Source organism: Sapajus apella, unplaced genomic scaffold (genome assembly GCF_009761245.1).
Source record: "Sapajus apella isolate SASKATOON/1434 unplaced genomic scaffold, GSC_monkey_1.0 scaffold67, whole genome shotgun sequence".
Lineage (NCBI taxonomy): Eukaryota > Metazoa > Chordata > Mammalia > Primates > Cebidae > Sapajus > Sapajus apella.
This window is the reverse complement of record NW_022437007.1, coordinates 11,838,893-11,858,204: the sequence shown is the minus strand read 5'-3', so window position 1 is coordinate 11,858,204 and position 19,312 is coordinate 11,838,893. Positions and strand designations below refer to the sequence as shown.

At 41.1% G+C, this 19,312-nt stretch overlaps 1 protein-coding gene across 8 annotated transcripts in view; it reads left to right on the top strand.

Annotated features, from left to right (window-relative positions):
- The window catches only part of TRIM2 (tripartite motif containing 2), a 142,716-nt gene that overhangs the window by 85,846 nt on the left and 37,558 nt on the right, over nt 1–19,312 (top strand). For all 8 annotated transcript variants that reach the window (XM_032248631.1, XM_032248630.1, XM_032248632.1 and 5 more), the window contains exons 4-6: nt 15,595–15,746; nt 17,238–17,418; nt 18,242–18,965. In XM_032248631.1, coding sequence (XP_032104522.1) covers nt 15,595–15,746; nt 17,238–17,418; nt 18,242–18,965 — 1,057 coding nt within the window. The remainder of the gene's footprint in view (nt 1–15,594; nt 15,747–17,237; nt 17,419–18,241; nt 18,966–19,312) is intronic.

The following is a 19,312-nucleotide window of genomic DNA, read 5'->3' as shown; positions in this document are numbered from 1 at the left end:
TACTCTGCAAAGTAGTTGTTGGTTACTTTCACTTTATAGATGAAGAAACTGAGGCTGAAGCAGTTTAAGTCACAGAGCTCGCTGGGCACATCATAAAAGCTAGTCCTGGAGGAAACAGCATCCTGAGCTTTCTGGTAGCCAAAACAAGAGAGGGCCACCATGGCTTACACATCTGTAACAATTTAATCAAAAGCACACCAGGCTATTAATAGCTATCAGTTTTCCATGCATTGTACTCCAAGGGAAACTGATCATGTAAATTTTGTAAAAGTAGCTTTTAAATGCTGCCTTCGAAAGCAGTTTGAGTATTTTCCTCATGACCATTTCTCACACTGGCACTTAGTGAATGCTGAGGCTGTCTTTGCCTGGAGCTTGCATTCTAAACACTAGTTCTAGGAAGGTATTTCTATCAGGTATAAGAGTGTCTCTTAAAATGGGGTTATCTGGAGATGTGACTTGATAGAAGGGTAAAGTCTTAGAAACAGTAGGTTTTTTTGTTTTTTATGAGTTTTTCAGTTTTTGTTTTTGAGACAGAGTCTCACATTCATCCAGGCTGGAGTGCAGTGGCACAATCATGGCTCACTGAAACCTCAACCTCCCGGCTTAAACAATCTTCCCTCCTCATTCCCATCCTCTGCCCCAGTAGCTGGGAACACAGGTACATGCCACCACACCCAGCTAATTTTTGTATTTTCTGTAGAGACGGGTCTCACTATGTTGCCCAGGCTGGTCTCAAACTCCCGAGCTAAAGTGATTCACCCTTGGCCTCCCAAAGTGCCGAAATTACAAGTGTGCACCATGGTGCCCGCCTGAGCTAGTATTTCTGACTGTCATTATTTCTCATTCTACATGACAGCCTCTTCACATCCCAAATTTATACCAGTGTCTATAGTAGTCTCCCAGTGTTTCTAAGGGCCAGACATAGTGGTTTATACCTGTAATCCCAGCACTATGGGAGGCTGAGGCAAGCCAATCGCTTCAGCCCAGGAGTTTGAGACCAGCCTGGGCAACATGGCAAAACCACACATCTAGCAAAATATAAAAATCTGCTGGGCATGATGGGGTGCACCTGTAGTTCCAGCTGCTCGGAGGCTGAGGTGAGAGGATCCTGTGGGCCCAGACACTGAGGCTGCCTGAGCCATGATTTCGCCTCTGCACTCTGACCTTGGTACAGAGCAAGACTGTCAAAAAAAGAAGAAAGGGAGAAAGAGAGAAAGAAAGAGAGGAAGGAAGGAAGGAAGGAGGGAGGGAGGGAAGGAAGGAAGGAAGGAAGGAAGGAAGGAAGGAAGGAAGGTAGGTTGGTTACCTCCATTAACTAAAGTGAGAATGTCATGAAATTCAGGCAACAGCTTGTAGCTCAAGGAAGCGGCTAGAACATGGAGACGGGGAAGGTGAAGGTGGGACACAGGTGGGCCTGAAAAGATAGCTGGGGCAAGATTGGGACAAGCTGTGAATATCATTAAGAACATGTTTGGCAGGCCGCAGTGGCTCATGCCTATAATCCCAGCACCTTGGGAGGCCAAGGCAGGCGGATCACCTGAGGTCAGGAGTTTGAGACCAGCCTGACCAGCATGGTGAAACCCCGTCTCTACTAAAAGTACAAAAATTAGCCGGGTGTGGTGGTGGTTGCCTGTATTCCCAGCTACTCAGGAGGCTAAGGCAAGAGAAGTTTGAACCCAGGTGGTGGTCATTGCAGTGAGCCGAGATTGTGCCACTGCACTCCAGCCTAGGTGACAAAAGTGAGACTCCATCTCAAAAAAAAAAAAGAACATGTTTGATGTCAATTTCTTAAATTGCAAAATCATCAAAGCCTTCCAAACAGAAGATGGGTATTTTAGTGACATTATGGAGGAATGGAGTGGCAGACACTAAAGGCTGGTACTGAGTTGTCCAAATGAGAGATGCTAAGAGGTGGAACTAGAATAGCATCAATGGCTCTGGAGAAGAGAGCATGAATTTCAGAGGAAAGAGCTCTTCTTGACGCAGGAATCTGCCTCCCACAAATAAAAAGGGATGTGTTAAGCTAAGCTATTAGGATCGTGAGAACTTGAGCAACAAAAATTAATCTTATACTAGGTCACAAAGAAAAATCACTATATCTTCCCATTGTGTAAATCAAGTTCCTGCCCTACAATTTACTAAAATTATATTAGTAACACCAGTTTATGGGGAAAAAAATAAATCTCTTTTAAAAGTTAATAGTTATTTAATCAAATAAAATAATAGAAAATGTGGATTATTTACAAAATATTGGAAGTGAAAACTTTTTCTATCAAATGTGTAGGGTCAAATCTCTACCCAGGAAATTTTATAGGTTTAAGTATTTTCCTTTTTTTAAAAAAGAATTCCAGCTTGGGCAACATAGTGAGTCCTCATCTCTACAAAAAAAATCAAAGAATGAAGCCGGGCGCGGTAGCTCATACCTGTAATCTCAGCACTTTGGGAGGCCGAGTCAGGGGGATCACCTGAAGTCAGGAGTTCAAGACCAGCCTGGCCAAAATGGTGAAACCCTGTCTCTACTAAAAATGCAAAATTTAGTCAGGTGTGGTGGCACATGCCTGTAATCCCAGCTACTTGGGAGGCTGAGGTAGGAGAATTGCTTGAACTTGGGAGGCGGAGGTTGCAGTGAGCCAAGATTGTGCTACTACACTCCAGCCTGGACAGCAGAGTGAGACTCCATCTCAAATAATAATAATAATAATAATAATTTTAAAATGGGGCAGGAGAATTGCTTGAGCCGGGGAGGTTGAGGCAGCAATGAGCTGTGATCGCACCAAAGCACTTCTGCTTGAGTGACAGAGTGAGCCCTTGCCCCTACCCCCACCCCCCCAAAAAAGAATTCAACTCAAGTAGGAAAAGGATAATAAAATAAACATATGGAACATACACAAAGAAAGAAAAGAACGAAAATATACCGTATTGTAGGAAAAGCTAGAAAGGTCTCCCAAATCATTTATGATACACTTATAACCCTGATACCAAAACCTAATGAAGATAGAACGAAAGGAAAATCATCAATAGCTTAATTTATGACAGTGGCTGTAAAATCCCCCTGCAAATTCCTTTTTTTTTTTTTTTTTTAAATCTGGGTCTTACTCTGTCACCAAGGCTGGAGTGCAGTAGCCCTATCATGGTTCACTGTAACCTCCAAATTCAGGGCACAAGTGATAGCCCTGCCTCAGCCTCCAGAGTAGCTGCGACTACAGGTGCATGCTACCATGCCTGGCTCATTTTTAAAGTTTTTGTTGAGATAACGTCTTATGTTGCCCAGGCTGGTGTCAAACTTTGGCCTAAAGGGGTCCTCCCACCTGGGCCTCTCAAAGTTCTGGGGTTACAGGCCTGAGCCACTATGCCCAGCCCCCCAGCAAATTCTTAATATGTGAAAGCACTTACAGATTAAGAAAAATATGAGCAACATAAAAGACAATGAGCGGAAGGTAAATTGCTCTTCAGAAAGTTTATGTCAATTTGGCAAAATATAGTGAGTATTCTACACTACCTCTTATCTTTTAATTCAGTAATTCCATTAGTGGAAATATTTCTTTTCGTTGTTTTTGTTGGGTTTTTTTTTTTTTTTTTTTTGAGACGGAGTCTAACTCTGTCGCCCAGGCTGGAGTGCAGTGATGCAATCTCCGCTCACTGCAACCTCTGCCTCCTGGGTTCAAGCGATTCTCCTGCCTCAGCCTCCTGAGTAGTTGGAATTACAGGTGCATGCTACCATGCCCGGCTAAGTTTTGTATTTTCAGTAGAGATGGAGTTTCACCATATTGGCCAGGCTAGTCTCGAACTCCTGACCTCAGGTGATCCGCCCGCCTCGGCTTCCCAAAGTGCTGGGATTACAGGTGTGAGCCACTGTGCCTGGCCTAGTGGAAATATTTCTAAGGAAATAGCTAGAGTGGAGGATAAATATAAAAAATTGGAAATAATCTAAATGTGCAACACTAGGGAGCAGGAATGCTTGGAAAATTAGCAGCATGTGCCTTAAATCATTCTATTGTTTGATTATAGATTGTAGAAGTTCACTGCTGCTGTTTTGAAACAGAAGTCTTCATTGCGTATTCAAGCCAAATGCTTGCAATATTCCAGATAAATTGCTGCAGTTAGTTGCTGTGAGTAAATCTTAAAAAACAATCCAAGCGTCTGAAGGTTAATAAAATCAAGTCATTAACAGTAAAGCAGGGTGCTGCCATTCCCACTGCCTGATGCTGATTAGCACCAATGGATGAAAGCCTGTCATCAACTTTAAGTGCTGTGACACTGCCTGTTTTCTAATTACACTGCCATGGTGGCATTGTTCACATACAAAAGAAAAAGAAGAATCGTCAGTAATCTAAAAGGTTCTTCGAACCTAAAGCAGACACTCATGGTCCCGAGAACACAAATGATCATTAAATCCTGTTATTGGTTCTTTAGGCATGTTACCATCAAGGGTGTCAAAGGTGCAAAGGAGAGGTTCTCATTAAGACTGTCCTGCCCCTAACAGTTTCCACCTCTATATCAGGATCAACTGTCAGTGCCCTTAAGAAGCCTCAGGGTTGGCTGCAAGCCCCTGACTATCCTTTTTGCACGTTAGGAATGCATACAATCTTGCCATTCTGTTCTGATGGACATAAACGGTGACTATCCATCAACAACAAGCTCATCCTGGCTTTTGGCCTGCCCACCCACCACTGGGAGCACCAGCATCATCTCACTAGAGATGGATGAAATGGATGAGCTCAGCAGAATTACACACCCCACACAATTAGCTCTCAGCTTGAACCAAAGCTGTCGGAACCCAAGCACAAACCATTGAGAATGACTAGCTATTGATACCTCAAAATCATTTTAAGGCCTTTGCTCCCAGGACACATTTAAGATATTAAACTAGGAATAATAACCCAGGTCTGCTGCTGTCTCTTCAAAGCTGTGATCTTTTTTTTTTTTTTTTTTTCTGAAGTAAAATTTGGGCTGAGCTTGGTGGCTCACTTTGGGAGGTCAAGGCAGGAGGATCACTTGGGGCCAGGAGTTTGCGACATACCTGGACAACAAAGTGAGACCCGGTGTCTACAAAAGTAAATAAATACATAAATCCAAAATTAAAAACAAAATTCACATCACATGAAGTTTAACATTTCAACCAGTTTGTTTGTTTGTTTTGAGACAGGATATTACTCTGTCACCCGGGCTGGTCTCAAATTCCTGGGCTAAAGCTGTCTGCCTGCCTTAGCCTCCCAGAGTGCTGGGATTACAGGTATGAGGCACCAAGGCTGGCTTGTTTTTTTTTTTTTAATGATTTTTTTAAATTTTTAATTTTTTTTTAGAGACAAAGCCTCACTCTGTAACCCAGGCTGGAGTGCAGTGGCATGATCATGGCTCACTGCAGCCTCAACCTCCCAGGCTCAAGTGATCCTCCCACTTTAGCCTCCCGAGTAATTGGGACTACAGGTGCATGCCACCACATCCAGCTAATTTCTTTTTTTTTTTTTTTTTTTTTAAGAGATGGGGTTTTGCTATGTTACCCAGGCTGGTCTTGAACTCCTAGGCTCAAGGGATCCTCCTGCCAGAACCTCCCAAAGTGCTGGGATTACACGAGTGAGCCACTGCACCAGGTCTCAACCATTTAAAAAAGTACAATTAGTGTGATTTTAAGTATAGTCACAAAGCTGTGCAAACATCACCACTGTCTAAATTCCAGAACATATTCATCATCCCGAAAAGAAACTCCATGCCCATTAGGCAGTCACCTCATACTCCCTTGTCCCACTAATCCCTAGCAACCATCAGCCTGCATTCTGTCTCTGGATTTGGACATTTGATATAAATGGAATCATACAATATGTGTGAGTTTTAGAGTCTGGCCTCTATCATGTTTTCAAGGTTCATCCATGTTTTAGTATATTAGTACTCTTTTTATGGCTAAATAATATTCCATTATATAGATATACCACAATTGATTGATCCATTCATCAGTTAATGGACGTTTGAGTTGTTTCCACTTTCTGGCTATTATGAATAATGCTGCTGTGAACATTCATGTACATGTTTTTGTGTAGACATATGCTTTCAATTGTCCCTGGTATGTACCTAAAAGTGGAATTGCTGGACCATATGGTAATTCTATGTTTAACTTTTTAAGGAACCACCAACTGGTTTTTTTTGTTTGTTTTTTTTTAAGCAGAGTCTTACTCTGTCGCCCAGGCTGGAGTGCAGTCTCAGCTCACTGCAGCCTCTCCTGGGTTCAAGCAATTCTCCTGCCTCAGCCTCCTGGGTAGCTGGGATTACAAGTGTGCACCACCACACCTGGCTAATTTTTGTATTTTATTTTAGTAGAGACAGGGTTTCACCATGTTGGCCAGGCTGGTCTTAACCTGGTGAACTCCTAACCCCAGATGATCTGCCCGCCTCAACCTCCCAAAGTTCTGGGATTACAGGTATGAGCCACTGCACCCAGCCTGGTATTTTGTTGTTGTTGTTGTTTTGTTTTTTGTTTTTAGACAGAGTCTCACTCTGTCACCCAGGCTGGAGTGCAGTGAGGTGAACTCCATTTACTGCAACCTCTAACTCTTGGGCTCAAGCAATTCTTTTGCCTCAGCCTCCTGAGTAGCTGGGATTATAGGCGCCTACCACCACGTCCAGCAATTTTTTTGTATTTTTAGTAGAGACAGGGTTTCACCGTGTTAGTCAGGCTGGTCTCAAATTCCTGGCCTCAAGTTATCTGCCAGCCTCAGCCTCCCAAAGTGCTGGGATTACAGGCATGAGCCACCTAACGAGGACTTGTTGTGGTTTTGATTTGCATTTGCCAAATGATTAACAATGCTGATTGCATTTTCATGTGCTAATTGACCATTTGTATATCTTCTTTGGAGAAAGTCTGTTCAAGTCCTTTGCCCATTTTTGAATTGTTCATCTTTTTGTTGTTGAGTTGTAGAATTTTTAATATGTTCTGGATATTATACCCTTATCAGATATATGACTAGCAAATAATTTCTCCCATTTTGTGGAGTTGCTTTTCACTTTCTTAGTAGTGTCCTTTGATTCACAAACGTTTTTAATTTAATGAAGCCTACTTTCTCTATTTTTTCTTCTGTTGCTTGTGCTTTTGGTGTCATAGCTAAGAATCCATTGCTGAATTCCAGGTCATGAAGATTCACCCTTGTTTCCTTGTAAGATTTTTATAGTTTTAGCTTACATTTAAGTCTTTTATGTATCTTGAGTTAATTTTTGTATTTGGTTTGAAGGAAGGATTTCATTCTTGTACATGCGTATTTCCAGTCACCTCAGCATAATATGTTGAAAAGGCTATTTTTCCCATTGAGTTGTCTTGACGCCCTTGTCAAAATCAATTGACCATACATATATGGGCTTATTTCTATATTTCCCATTTTATTCCATTGATCTCTATGCCTATTCTTATGCCAATACTACATTGTCTTTATTACTGTAGCATTATAGTCAGTTTTAAAATTGGTGACTAGGAATCCTCCATTTTGTTCTTTTTCAAGATTGTTTTGGTATTCAGTAGTTTTCAGTATTCAACTCCTTGGTTATATTTATTTTCAACTATGTTATATTCTTTTTCATACTATCGTAAATGGATTTTTTTTTTTTTAGATAGACACAGGTCTCACTGTATTTGCCAGCCTGGTCTTGGGGTAAGCAATCCTCCTGCCTCAGCCTCCCAAAGTTCTGGAATTATAGGCATGAGCCATCATGCCTGATCTGGAATTGTTTTCTTAATTTCACTTTTGGATTTTTCATTGTTAGTGCATAGAAATACAACAGATTTTTGTTTGTTAATCTTGTGTCCTGCAACTTTGCTGAATTCATTTATTAGCTCTAATCGTGTGTGTGTGTGTGTGTGTGTGTATTCTTTAGGATTTTCTGTATATAAGGTCATGTCATCTCTGTATAGAGAAATTCTTAATTCTTCCTTTCCAATTTGGGTGCATTTTATTTCTTTTTCTTGCCTAAATGCCCTGGTCAGCACCTTCAGTATATTGTTGACTAGAAGTGATGAGAGTGAATATCCTCTTGTTCTTGATCTTCGGGGTTACCATTAAATATGATGTTAGCTGTGGGTTTTTTATAGATGCTCTTTATCAGCAGGAGGATGTTCCCCTCTATTTCTAGTTTGGCCTGAAAGAATGTTGGATTTTGTTAAATGCTTTTCCCACATTAATTGAGATGATAATGAGGTTTTATTCTTTTATTCTATTAATGTGATGTATACTTACATTAATTGTCTAGGTGAGCTACCTTTGCATTCCTGGGATAAATCCCACCTGCTCATGATGTATATTCTCTTTAATATATAGCTGGATTCAGTCTACTAGCATGTTGTTAAGAATTTTTTTATCTATATGAATTATTATGGGTTATTGGTTTATAACATTCTTGTGGTATCTTTAGCTTTGGTGTCAAGGAAATACTGGCCTAATAGAATGAGTTAGGAAGTATTCCGCCCGAACCTCCTCTATTTTTTTGAAGAGTTCAAGAAAGATTGGTGTTAGCTCTTTAAATATTTGGTTGAATTCACCAGTGAAGCCATCTGGTCCTGGGCTTTTTTATGGACGTTTCCCAGTTATTGATTCAATCTCCTTACGTATCATAGGTCTATTCAGAATTTGTATTTCTTCATGTCAGTTTTGGTATTTTGCGTGTTTTTAGGAATTTGTTCATTTCATCTAAGTTATTCAATGTGTTGGCATAAAACTATCCATAGTATTCTGTTATAATCCTTTTTATTTCTGTGATGTCAGTAGTAATTTCCCCACCACTTTTCTTCCTGAGTTTTGTAATTTGAGACTTCTCTCTCTCCAACTCCCTCCCTGCAACCTCTCTCTCTCTCTGGTCAGTCTAACTAAAGTTTTATCAATTTTATAATGTCCTTTCTGTCAATTATATACTATCCAACTTTTGTCTTGTCTATTTTGTCTGATAATAGAATAGCCACTCTAGCTCCCTTTTGGTTACAGTTTACATGAAATATATTTTTTCATTCTTTCACTTTCTTTTTTTTTCCCTTTCTCTCTCTCTCTCTTTTTTTTTTTTTTAAAGACGGGGTTTCACGATGTTGGCCAGGCTGGTCATAAACTCCTGACCTCAGGTGATCTGCCTGCCTCGGCCTCCCAAAGTGCTGAGATTACAGGCATGAGCCACCGCACCTGGCCCTCTCTCTATTTTTTTTTTTTTAAGAGATGGTCTTGCTCTGTTTCTCAGGCTGGAGTGCAGTGACATAATCATAGCCACTCTAGCTCCCTTTTGGTTACCATTTACATGAAATATTTTTTTCATTCTTTCACTTTTTTTTTTTCCTTTCTTTCTCTCTTTTTTTTTTTAAGAGATGGTCTTGCTCTGTTTCTCAGGCTTGAGCACAGTAACATGATCATAGCTCACTGCAGCCTCATACTCTTGGGTTCAAGTGATACTCCTGCCTCAGCCTCCTGGGTAGCCAGGACTACAGGTGTATGCCACTTGCTCAGCTAAGTTTTGTATTTTTTTTAATAGACAGAGTCTCTCACTAAGTTGCTCAAGCTGGTCTTGAACTCCTGAATTCAAGCAAGGCTCCTGTGTCTGTCTCCCAAAGTGCTGGGATTACAGGCATGAGACACCACACCTGGCCCATCCTGTCACTTTCAACCTATTTGGGTCTTTGGGTCTAAAATGAGTCTCTTATAGAGAGCATATAGTTGGATTGTGTTTTCAACCCACTCTGCCAGTGATTGGGATTGCCACTTAGCCCTTTGATTGGAGAGTTTAATCCATTTAAATTAGTTAACTTAATTACTGAAAAGGAAGGCTTTCTTTCCTTTTACCATTTACTATTTTTTTCTGTACGGCGTATCTTTTTGTTCCTCTATTCCTTCATTACTACCTTCTTTTATGTTTAATAGTTTCTAGTGTACCAGTTTGATTCCCTTCTCATTTCTTTTACTATACATATTTTTATTTTTATTTATTGTTTGCCCCGAGGGTTATAATTAACATTTTTGCTTATAACCATTTAATTCAAATTAATACCAACATAATTTCAATAGTATGTAAACTCCTTGCTTCTTTTAGCTGATATACTTTTTTCTTTTCTTTCTTTTTTTTTAAGATGGGGTTTCGCCATGTTGGCCAGGCTGGTCTTAAACTCCTGACCTCAGATGATCTGCCTGCCCTGGCCTCCCAAAGTGCTAAGATTACAGGCATGAGCCACTGCACCCGGCTTTTAGCTTATATTTATATGTTGTATGCTCATCTATATATGTTTGTAATGATAGATTATGCTGTTTTATGCAGTTTTATTTTATATAATGTAGGAGTTAGAAACCAAAAATACATTAATACTGACCTTTATATTTATCTATGTAGTGACCTTTACCTGTTTTCCTTATTTTTTCATGTGGACTCAAGTTACTTTGTAGTGTATCAAATCAGGTCAGCTTGCAGGAATCCCCTGGCATATCTTGTAGGGCAGGTATACTAGCAACAGACACTCAGTTTTTGTATTTCTGGTAGTGTATTAGTTTTTCCTTCATATTTGAAGGATAGTTTTGCCAGATATAAAATTCTTGGTTGTCAGGTTTTTTTTTTTTTCCAGCACTTTGAATATGTTACCCCATTGATTTCTGGCCTCCAGAGTTTCTGATGAGAAATCTGCTATTAAAAAATCTGCTTATGGAGTGTTTCTTGTACATGATGAGTCACCTCTCTCTTGCTGCTTTCAAGATTCTCTTTTTGTTTTTGTCTTTTTATAGTTTAATTATACTGTTTCTTGGTTTGAATCTCTTTGAGTTTCCTGTTTGGAGTTCATTAAGTTTTTTGGATGTGTAGATTTGTGTTTTTTATCAAATTCGGGGAGTTTCCAGCCATTACTTTTACAAATATTACTTCTTTCCCTTTCTCTCTTCCTCTCCTTCTGGGACTCTCATTAGGTATATCTGGTTTACTTGACGGGCCTCTTAGGTTTTGTTACTTTTTCTTCCCCCCCTTTTTTTCTGCTCCACAGACTGTATAATCTCAATAGCCCTATCTTCAAGTTAACTAATGCTTCTTCCTGGTTGAATTTTCTGTGGAACTTTTCTAGTGAATTTTTCATTACAGTTATATTTTTCAACCCTACAATATTTCTATTTGGCTTTTAAAAAATAATATTAATATTCTCCATTTAGTGAGATATAGTTCTTTATATATGTTTTCCATTAGCTCTGTGAGCATATATCAAAGCCTTAAAGTCTAGTAAGTCCAATCTTGTCTTCTTCAGGGAAAGTGCCTATTAATTAATTTGATTCCATTTGAGACCCTTGTCCTCTTTTTTTGATGCCTTACTTTTTTCCTAATGGAAACTGAACATTTAAAATATTATAATGTGGCAATTCTGCAAATGAGCTTCTCCCGTCCCTAGGGTTGTTGATGCTCATTATAGTTTTCACTGTTGTTGTTTGGTGACTTTTCTAAACCAACTATTTTATATTTTTTCATGTCCTACTCATTATCCAATAGAATTAATTTTGAAAAGTTTGTATTTTTTTGTCATATGTGGCTACTGAAGTCTGTTCCAGTAGATTAGCTACCAACTAGTAATATGACAGATTTTCTTATGCTGCTGTTTTTAGTAACATCACTTCCCTGCAATCATTTAAAAATATGAAATAAGGCCGGGCGTGGTGGCTCACACCTGTAATCCAAGTACTTTGGGAGGCTGAGGCTGGTGGATCACCTGAGGTTGGGAGTTCAAGACCAGCTTGACCAACATGGAGAAACCCTGTCTCTACTAAAAATGCAAAATTAGTCAGGCGTGTGGCACATGCTTGTAATCCCAGCTACTCGGGAGGCTGAGGCAGGAGAATCACTTAAACCTGGGAGGCAGAGGTTGCGGTGAGCAGAGATTCTGCCATTGCACTCTAGCCTAGGCAATAAGAGCAAAACTCTGTCTCAAAAAAAAAAAAAGAATTAAAAAGAAGGATAATAATAGTAATGGGTGCTGATCATTTTTCATACTTGATGAACTCTGGTCTTGCGAATTTTTATATTTTTGGTGACTCCATATTATTTTGCATCCTTTTCTCTCTTCCAATGAGTATTCTTTGTCATCTCACTTCTTACACTGCTGGGGAACTTCAACTCAGGCCAGAAAATGCAACAAATATGGTATAGTATTTGCAGCTTCTGAATACAATATGCACACTGATTCCCAAGTAAAATTTGCCTTTGGTCCAGACCCATTCTAGACATGAGGCCATGCTCCCTTCTTCCAGTGAAGATGTGGGAACTCAGTCCTGGCCTAGATTGGTTTGGGAAGAGTGCCACTGGATTGAGTAAGCACTGTTAATGTGGCATATTCCCTTAGTCCACACACTTATATTCACCCCAGCACCCTGCATAACCTGAGGAAAGAAGTCTTTTCACATTCTATTTTTGGGATGTTCACTGGTACATATGGCTGACAGTGACAACCTGCTTTAAAGAGACTTCCTGAACACTGACCGTGAAGATGAAATATTAGTAAATGCTAATCTAGTTATATATAATCTAGAAATAAAATGTTCTTGTAAAAGCAAACCACCTTTGGCTGAAGCCATGAAGTAATAAAGAAGCTCAGCCTTCATAGGAATTATGTTTCACAAACCCTAGGGGATGAGATTTTTCCAAAGGAAATCTCAGAATTTAGTGAGGAGTGCTCATTTCAAAGGGCCTTCTGCCAGCCCTTTGAAAAACAGGAAACCTCTAGGATTAAGAATTTTTTTAAATAATAAGCAAAATATTTATGATATGAGGCTTATATATTGTTACCAAGTTATTTGCTAACACTGCATATAGTTTTAGATAATTCTATTTCCTGAACACAGGAAGGCAAGCAATATGGTAAAATACCCAAATGGAACTTAAAGTACCGTCTTCCCGTAGAAGTACCCCTAAGCTCATATAGTCACTCAGCAAATAATTACGGAACAGCTTCTATAAGCTATGCTTTCTGCTGGATTGTACCAGACTTGTACCAAAATAAGGTGTAAATGACCAGTATTGTAGTCTTTCTGTGGGATATTTGAATTTTCATTTGAATTTGTTTATTAAAACATATTTTAATGAGAAATGTGAATACTGTTTTCCTTTCTGAAGTAGGGCCTTGCTCTGATACCCAGGCTGGAGTGCAGTAGCACAATCATGGCTCACTGCAATCTCTAACTCCCAAGCTCAAACAGTCATCCTCCCTCAGCATCCTGAGTAGTTGGGACTACAGGTGTGTGCCACCATGTCTGGTTAATTTAAAAAAAATTTTTTCTGTAGAGACAGAGCTTTGCTGTGGTGCCCTGGCTGGTCTTGAGCTCATAGCCTCAAATGATCCTCCTGCCTTGGCCTCCCAAAGTGCTGGGATTACAGGCGTGAGCCACTGCATCCAGCTGAGAAATGTTTTTGAGCAGAGAATGCATAAAGGAAACTTCCAAATGATGTTTCAAGCCTGTTCCTAAAAGGCCTGCAGAGGAGCAAAGTACATGAAATTACATCTTCATATGACCAAAAAAAAAAGTGCCACTGGGCACAGTGGTTCACGCCTGTAATCCTAGCACTTTTGGAGGCTGAGGGTGGTGGATCACAAGGTCAGGACTTTGAGACCAGCCTAGCCAAGATGGTGAAACCTCTCTCTACTAAAATTACAAAAATTAGCAGGGTGTGATGGCGGGTGCCTATAATCTCAGATACTTGGGAGGCTGAGGCAGGAGAATCGCTTGAACCCAGGAGGCGGAAGTTGTGGTGAGCCAAGATCTCACTACTGCACTCCAGCCGGGGTGTCTTTCTAAACCTCTAACTTGAAATTATCTTGGACATGGTTTGAAGGACTTTTATCTGAATTTGGTTCACCAGAAAAGATTGTTTCCAAAACACATGTAGTATGAGTAAACTGAGTGCTTTATTCCTAGGAGGATCTTCTCCAGAAAGCACTAGATAACACAGTGAGTCTTAGTGAGGAAGGAGGTGTCCTTTGGTTGGTCTTACACATGCCACCGGAATCATGGCTAAGAGCCTCCTCTCATTCAGTCATGCAGCAGTCTTATTGAATAGCTGCTAGATGAATGATATTATCTAGGCTCTGGGTGGGAGAGTTCCTGGGCTCGGGAATTTAAAATCTTATGAATATTTCATAAATCGTATATAAATAAAAGTGATTTGGTGACTGCCTTCACTTTGTGAAAATCCATCAAGCTGCATTAAGATATATGCCCTTTTCTATATTGTGTTGTATATCAAGAAAAAGTTCCTCCTAAAAGTGCTTTGAAAATTGAAAACTGGAAAACATTTCCATCTGAGAAAACACAGTAATACCTCTATAAGAAAGCTAACTTTCTGGCTTTATATTATATTGTTACTGACAGTTCATCGTTGTCAGGATAAGATTTTTTTATTTTCATGTAAGCAAATGATGCCATCATCACCATTATCATCATCCTCACAGCACGAAAACGTATTAAGAACTTACTAGGTACCAAAGCCAGGTGCCATCTGAGTTCTTCGGGCATACTAACCTACCTATTCCTCATAGCAGCCCTATGAAGTAGGTTACTATCACTGTCTCCATTTGACAGAGCCAGAAATTGAGACACGGTGAGGCTGAAAATTTGTCCAAGGTCATTCAGCTAAATAAGTGGTGAAGCCAGGGTGCAAACTGCCCAATCCAGACTTCTTATTTGGATAAATCTCTTAGCCAAAAGTAGCAGTTCTCAAAGTGTGGTCCAGGAACCCTTGTGGGTCCCAAGACATTTTCAAGCAGTCTTTAAGGTCAATACCATATTCATAATCATATGAAGACATTATTTTCCTTTTCACTGTCATTCTATCAAGAGTGTAGAGTGTAATTTTCCACAGGTAATGTGATGTGTGCTATCACAACAGACTGAATGCAGAAGCGGAGACAAGACTCCAGCTATCTTCTGTGAAGCCAGACACTGCAGATATTTACAAAAATGGAAAACAATGCCATTCTTAAATATATTCACAATATATTTATTTTCATAAATTACATTATCACATTAACATTTAATGGGCGTATTACTGCTTTTAATACATTAAATACTTTTAAATACTTTAAAATTTGATTAAATAATAATTTTTAAATTTTTTGTAGAGACAGAGTCTCACTATGTTTCCCAGGCTGGTCTTGAACTCCTGGCCTAAAGTAATTCTCCAGCCTCACCCTCCCAAAGTGCTGGGACTATAGGCATAAGCCACTGCACCCAGCCTAGTTTCAAGTTTTAATATAAGAAATATCTATAAACATAACCCACATACACAAAAGCTCTTTTGAAGTCCTCAATAATTTTTAAAGATTATTATGGGATCCTGAGATCAAAATGTTTGAGCACCACAGCCCTATACTGTTCTGCCTTAGGGGAGTGGGTACCCAAAAGCTGGTTTTATGGTTATGGCAGCAGCTTAGAAGTCAGCTCCACTTCTAAGACCCATCACATAAAAATGTATCCTTCCTTTTCTCCTGTGAAGCTGGACTTGATAATGCTGAACATCTGGGGTGGCTCTCATTTAATTATGAGAGACTGCAAGGCAAGTGCTTAGTGTAGAGTAAACCCTCAACCCGTGGCCCAGAACGAGGAACTTTTCTTGTGTTATCCACAGGTGATGGAATTTTACTGCCAGTCCTGTGAGACTGCCATGTGTCGGGAGTGCACGGAGGGGGAGCACGCGGAGCACCCCACAGTTCCACTCAAGGATGTGGTTGAGCAGCACAAGGCCTCGCTCCAGGTTCAGCTGGACGCTGTCAACAAAAGGTGGGGGGACCCCTTCCACAGACCTCTAACTGGCTGCCTGTACTTGAGTCCTGGCCTCATGGCGTCTTGTCTAGGTGCAATAGTAGGTTCATATTTCCCTTGAGGTATCAGGCTTTGTGTTGTAAATAAGTTCTTTGATCATGGATCTGTTATCATAAACTAATGAGTGATGAAGGTTGTCCTCTGCCTGGTGGTAAAACTCCAACCTCATTATGCTATGAGTGGCATTTTTGTTTCAGTACCTAAGTATAATTAAATGAATTAAAGTACACTTGAAGAATCTGCTCTCAGCAGAGTTCTGAAATTCATCCCTTAGACCAGGCTCTCTGAGGAGCCTTCCTTACCTCCTGTTCCTGACACACATACAGATCATTTTGTTGGCTGTGATTGGCTCCTTTCTGTTTGAGCTCTGCAAAATGGTCTTGAGCAGTGATTGCTAATTTTCTTTGTTTTCCTGCTTCCAAGTTCCTTCTTTGGCACAGAAATGAAGGACCAGAGTAGGTTGAGTGGTACATGAGAAAGACCAAAGAGAGGAAATGAGCAGCCTGCAGAAAAGTAGACAAATAAATCTTTCCACTGATAGCTGTCGTGAGAAAAGTGTGGTGGTTCTGTAGTAATTCGGAGAACTTGGAAACTTATGAGACGTTCTCGAAAAACTGAGTTTGGATAAGTATTTTATGTAGATAGTGGGAAAGATACAGCTATCTAAAATAGTGATTCTCAGCCATTTGGCAATGCCTGGAGACATTTTTGGTGTTATAACTATGTGTTTTGGCTGGGGCAGGTGGGTGGGAGGCGGGGCAGGAAGAGCTATTGGCATCTAGTAGAGCACAGGATGCTGTTAAACATCCTACATTACACCAGACGGCCCCCTGCAAAAAAGAACTACCTGGCCAGAATGGCTTTTCAGAGATCCACAAGTCTTTATACCCTTAATTAATTACTAAGATTGGACTATTGAGGGTCGCTTGAAATGGACCATTTTGATTTCTCTAAAGAGATAAAGTCTCTTCTCTCTAAGGCAGTAATTATGTCACATCTTACTCATTCTGTTCTCTGGTTATTTTATTTTTATTTTTATTTTTTTGAGATGGAGTCTTGCTCTGTCACCAGGCTGGAGTGCAATGGCATGATCCCGGCTCACTGCAACCTCTGCCTTTTGGGTTCAAGCGATTCTCCTGCCTCAGCCTCCCAAGTAGCTGGGATTACAGGCGTGCACCACCACACCCAGCTAGTTTTTGTGTTTTTTAGTAGAGATGGGGTTACACCATATTGGCCAGGATGGTTTGGATATCCTGACCTTGTGATCCGCTGGCGTCGACCTCCCAAAGTGCTGGGATTACAGGCATGAGCTACCAAGCCCAGCCTGGTAATTGTTTTTTAAAGATGATGAAAGGCATATAAATCTTTTTTAAACAAAATGTATGTAGATAGATCTTAGAATATTTCCAGATTGATGTTAAATAACAACCTTTAACAACTGTCCACCAGGCTCCCAGAAATAGATTCTGCTCTTCAGTTCATTTCGGAAATCATTCATCAGTTAACCAACCAAAAGGCCAGCATCGTGGATGACATTCATTCCACCTTTGATGAGCTCCAGAAGACTTTAAATGTGCGCAAGAGTGTTCTGCTTATGGAACTGGAAGTCAACTATGGCGTCAAACACAAAGTAAGACCAGAACCATCACAGATGTCACATAAGATACCTGATATCCAAGGGCACTAGTTATTGTTTCCTGGTAGCAAAAAGGGGTCCTTAAGTGTCATTATTGTATAGTAAACTATAGTTTTCACTTAATGTAATATCCAGCTATTTTCAGCAAAATTCGATGACTTTAAGTACCAGTTTATAATTTGACAAGAGGCAAGGTTGAATATAATGTAATGCTTTTAGGATTTAGAGTTAAACTGGATTGGTTTGCTTCCTCAGTTATAATGTGAAATAGTTTCTTAATTGCTCTCTCACCCACACCAACCTGTTAGTCAACTTCTAAAGGAACCCTGACTGCACCCTTTGTTTAACTCTGCATATCTGTTCACAAAACAGGAATGAAAAGCCTCTGATACTCAGGCGTGAAGAGTGTGAAGAGTTTTCGTTTGTTTAGTTCCTGTTCCTTCAGGTGGTGATGGGGAAGCCCTGGACACTGGGGAAAGATATTGAATAATGAATATTTCAGATGTCAGGCATAGCAATTTGTCTGCCATGCTCTTGGTAGCCATGTTTCTGTTCTCCCCTCTCCAAAACACATGAGCCAAGAAATACATGTGTGGAAGGGACAGGGCGAGGCGGAAGGGAAACCTTGAGAAGGTACTGGGAATGCAGTTTAAGACATTGCATTAGCACTGGGTTCCCTGGGTTGACTGAAACACCGCTTGCTCAGAGCCACCTGCGTGGGCGAGTGCAGAGCCTCCTCCTCGCCAGGGGAGGGCACTGCCCCGGGCTGGGCCCCGCCCTGTGGGACGCGCTCACCAGGCCTGGGGTTTTCCCGCAGGTCCTCCAGTCGCAGCTGGATACTCTGCTCCAGGGGCAGGAGAGCATCAAGAGCTGCAGCAACTTCACAGCGCAGGCCCTCAACCATGGCACGGAGACCGAGGTGCTGCTCGTGAAGAAGCAGATGAGCGAGAAGCTGAACGAGCTGGCCGACCAGGACTTCCCCTTGCACCCGCGGGAGAACGACCAGCTGGATTTCATCGTGGAAACAGAGGGGCTGAAGAAGTCCATCCACAACCTCGGGACGATCTTAACCACCAACGCCGTCGCCTCGGAGACGGTGGCCACGGGCGAGGGGCTGCGGCAGACCATCATCGGGCAGCCCATGTCTGTCACCATCACCACCAAGGACAAAGACGGTGAGCTGTGCAAAACCGGCAACGCCTACCTCACCGCCGAACTGAGCACCCCTGACGGGAGCGTGGCAGACGGGGAGATCCTGGACAACAAGAACGGCACCTATGAGTTTTTGTACACTGTCCAGAAGGAAGGGGACTTCACCCTGTCTCTGAGGCTCTATGACCAGCACATCCGAGGCAGCCCGTTTAAGCTGAAAGTGATCCGATCCGCTGATGTGTCTCCCACCACTGAAGGTGTGAAGAGGCGCGTCAAGTCCCCGGGCAGCGGCCACGTCAAGCAGAAAGCTGTGAAAAGACCTGCAAGCATGTATAGCACTGGAAAACGAAAAGAGAATCCCATCGAAGATGATTTGATCTTTCGAGTGGGTAAGGAGAGGGCTTCTGCACTTGACGCCTGAGCTGGCGCTGGTTAAGGGGTGACTGGGCACGTGTCATTGCAAATAGCAACCCTGCAGCCCAGAACTCTACCTGCAGGTGTTGGGAGATGTATTGCTACCAAATTTGATATATTTTGTTAGTCGAGCTTATGCAGTCTCCTCCAGAGATGATATTTCCTTCTCCTCCTCCTCTAATCTCCTCCCTACTCCCTCCTTTCTGTTCTTCCTCCTCCTTAAGACACAAGTACTGCAAATTCATGGTAGGAAATGACAAGCTGAAAATAAGCTAAAAGAGAAACAGAAAAATCATAGCACCTATAATCTGAAAATCTTAAA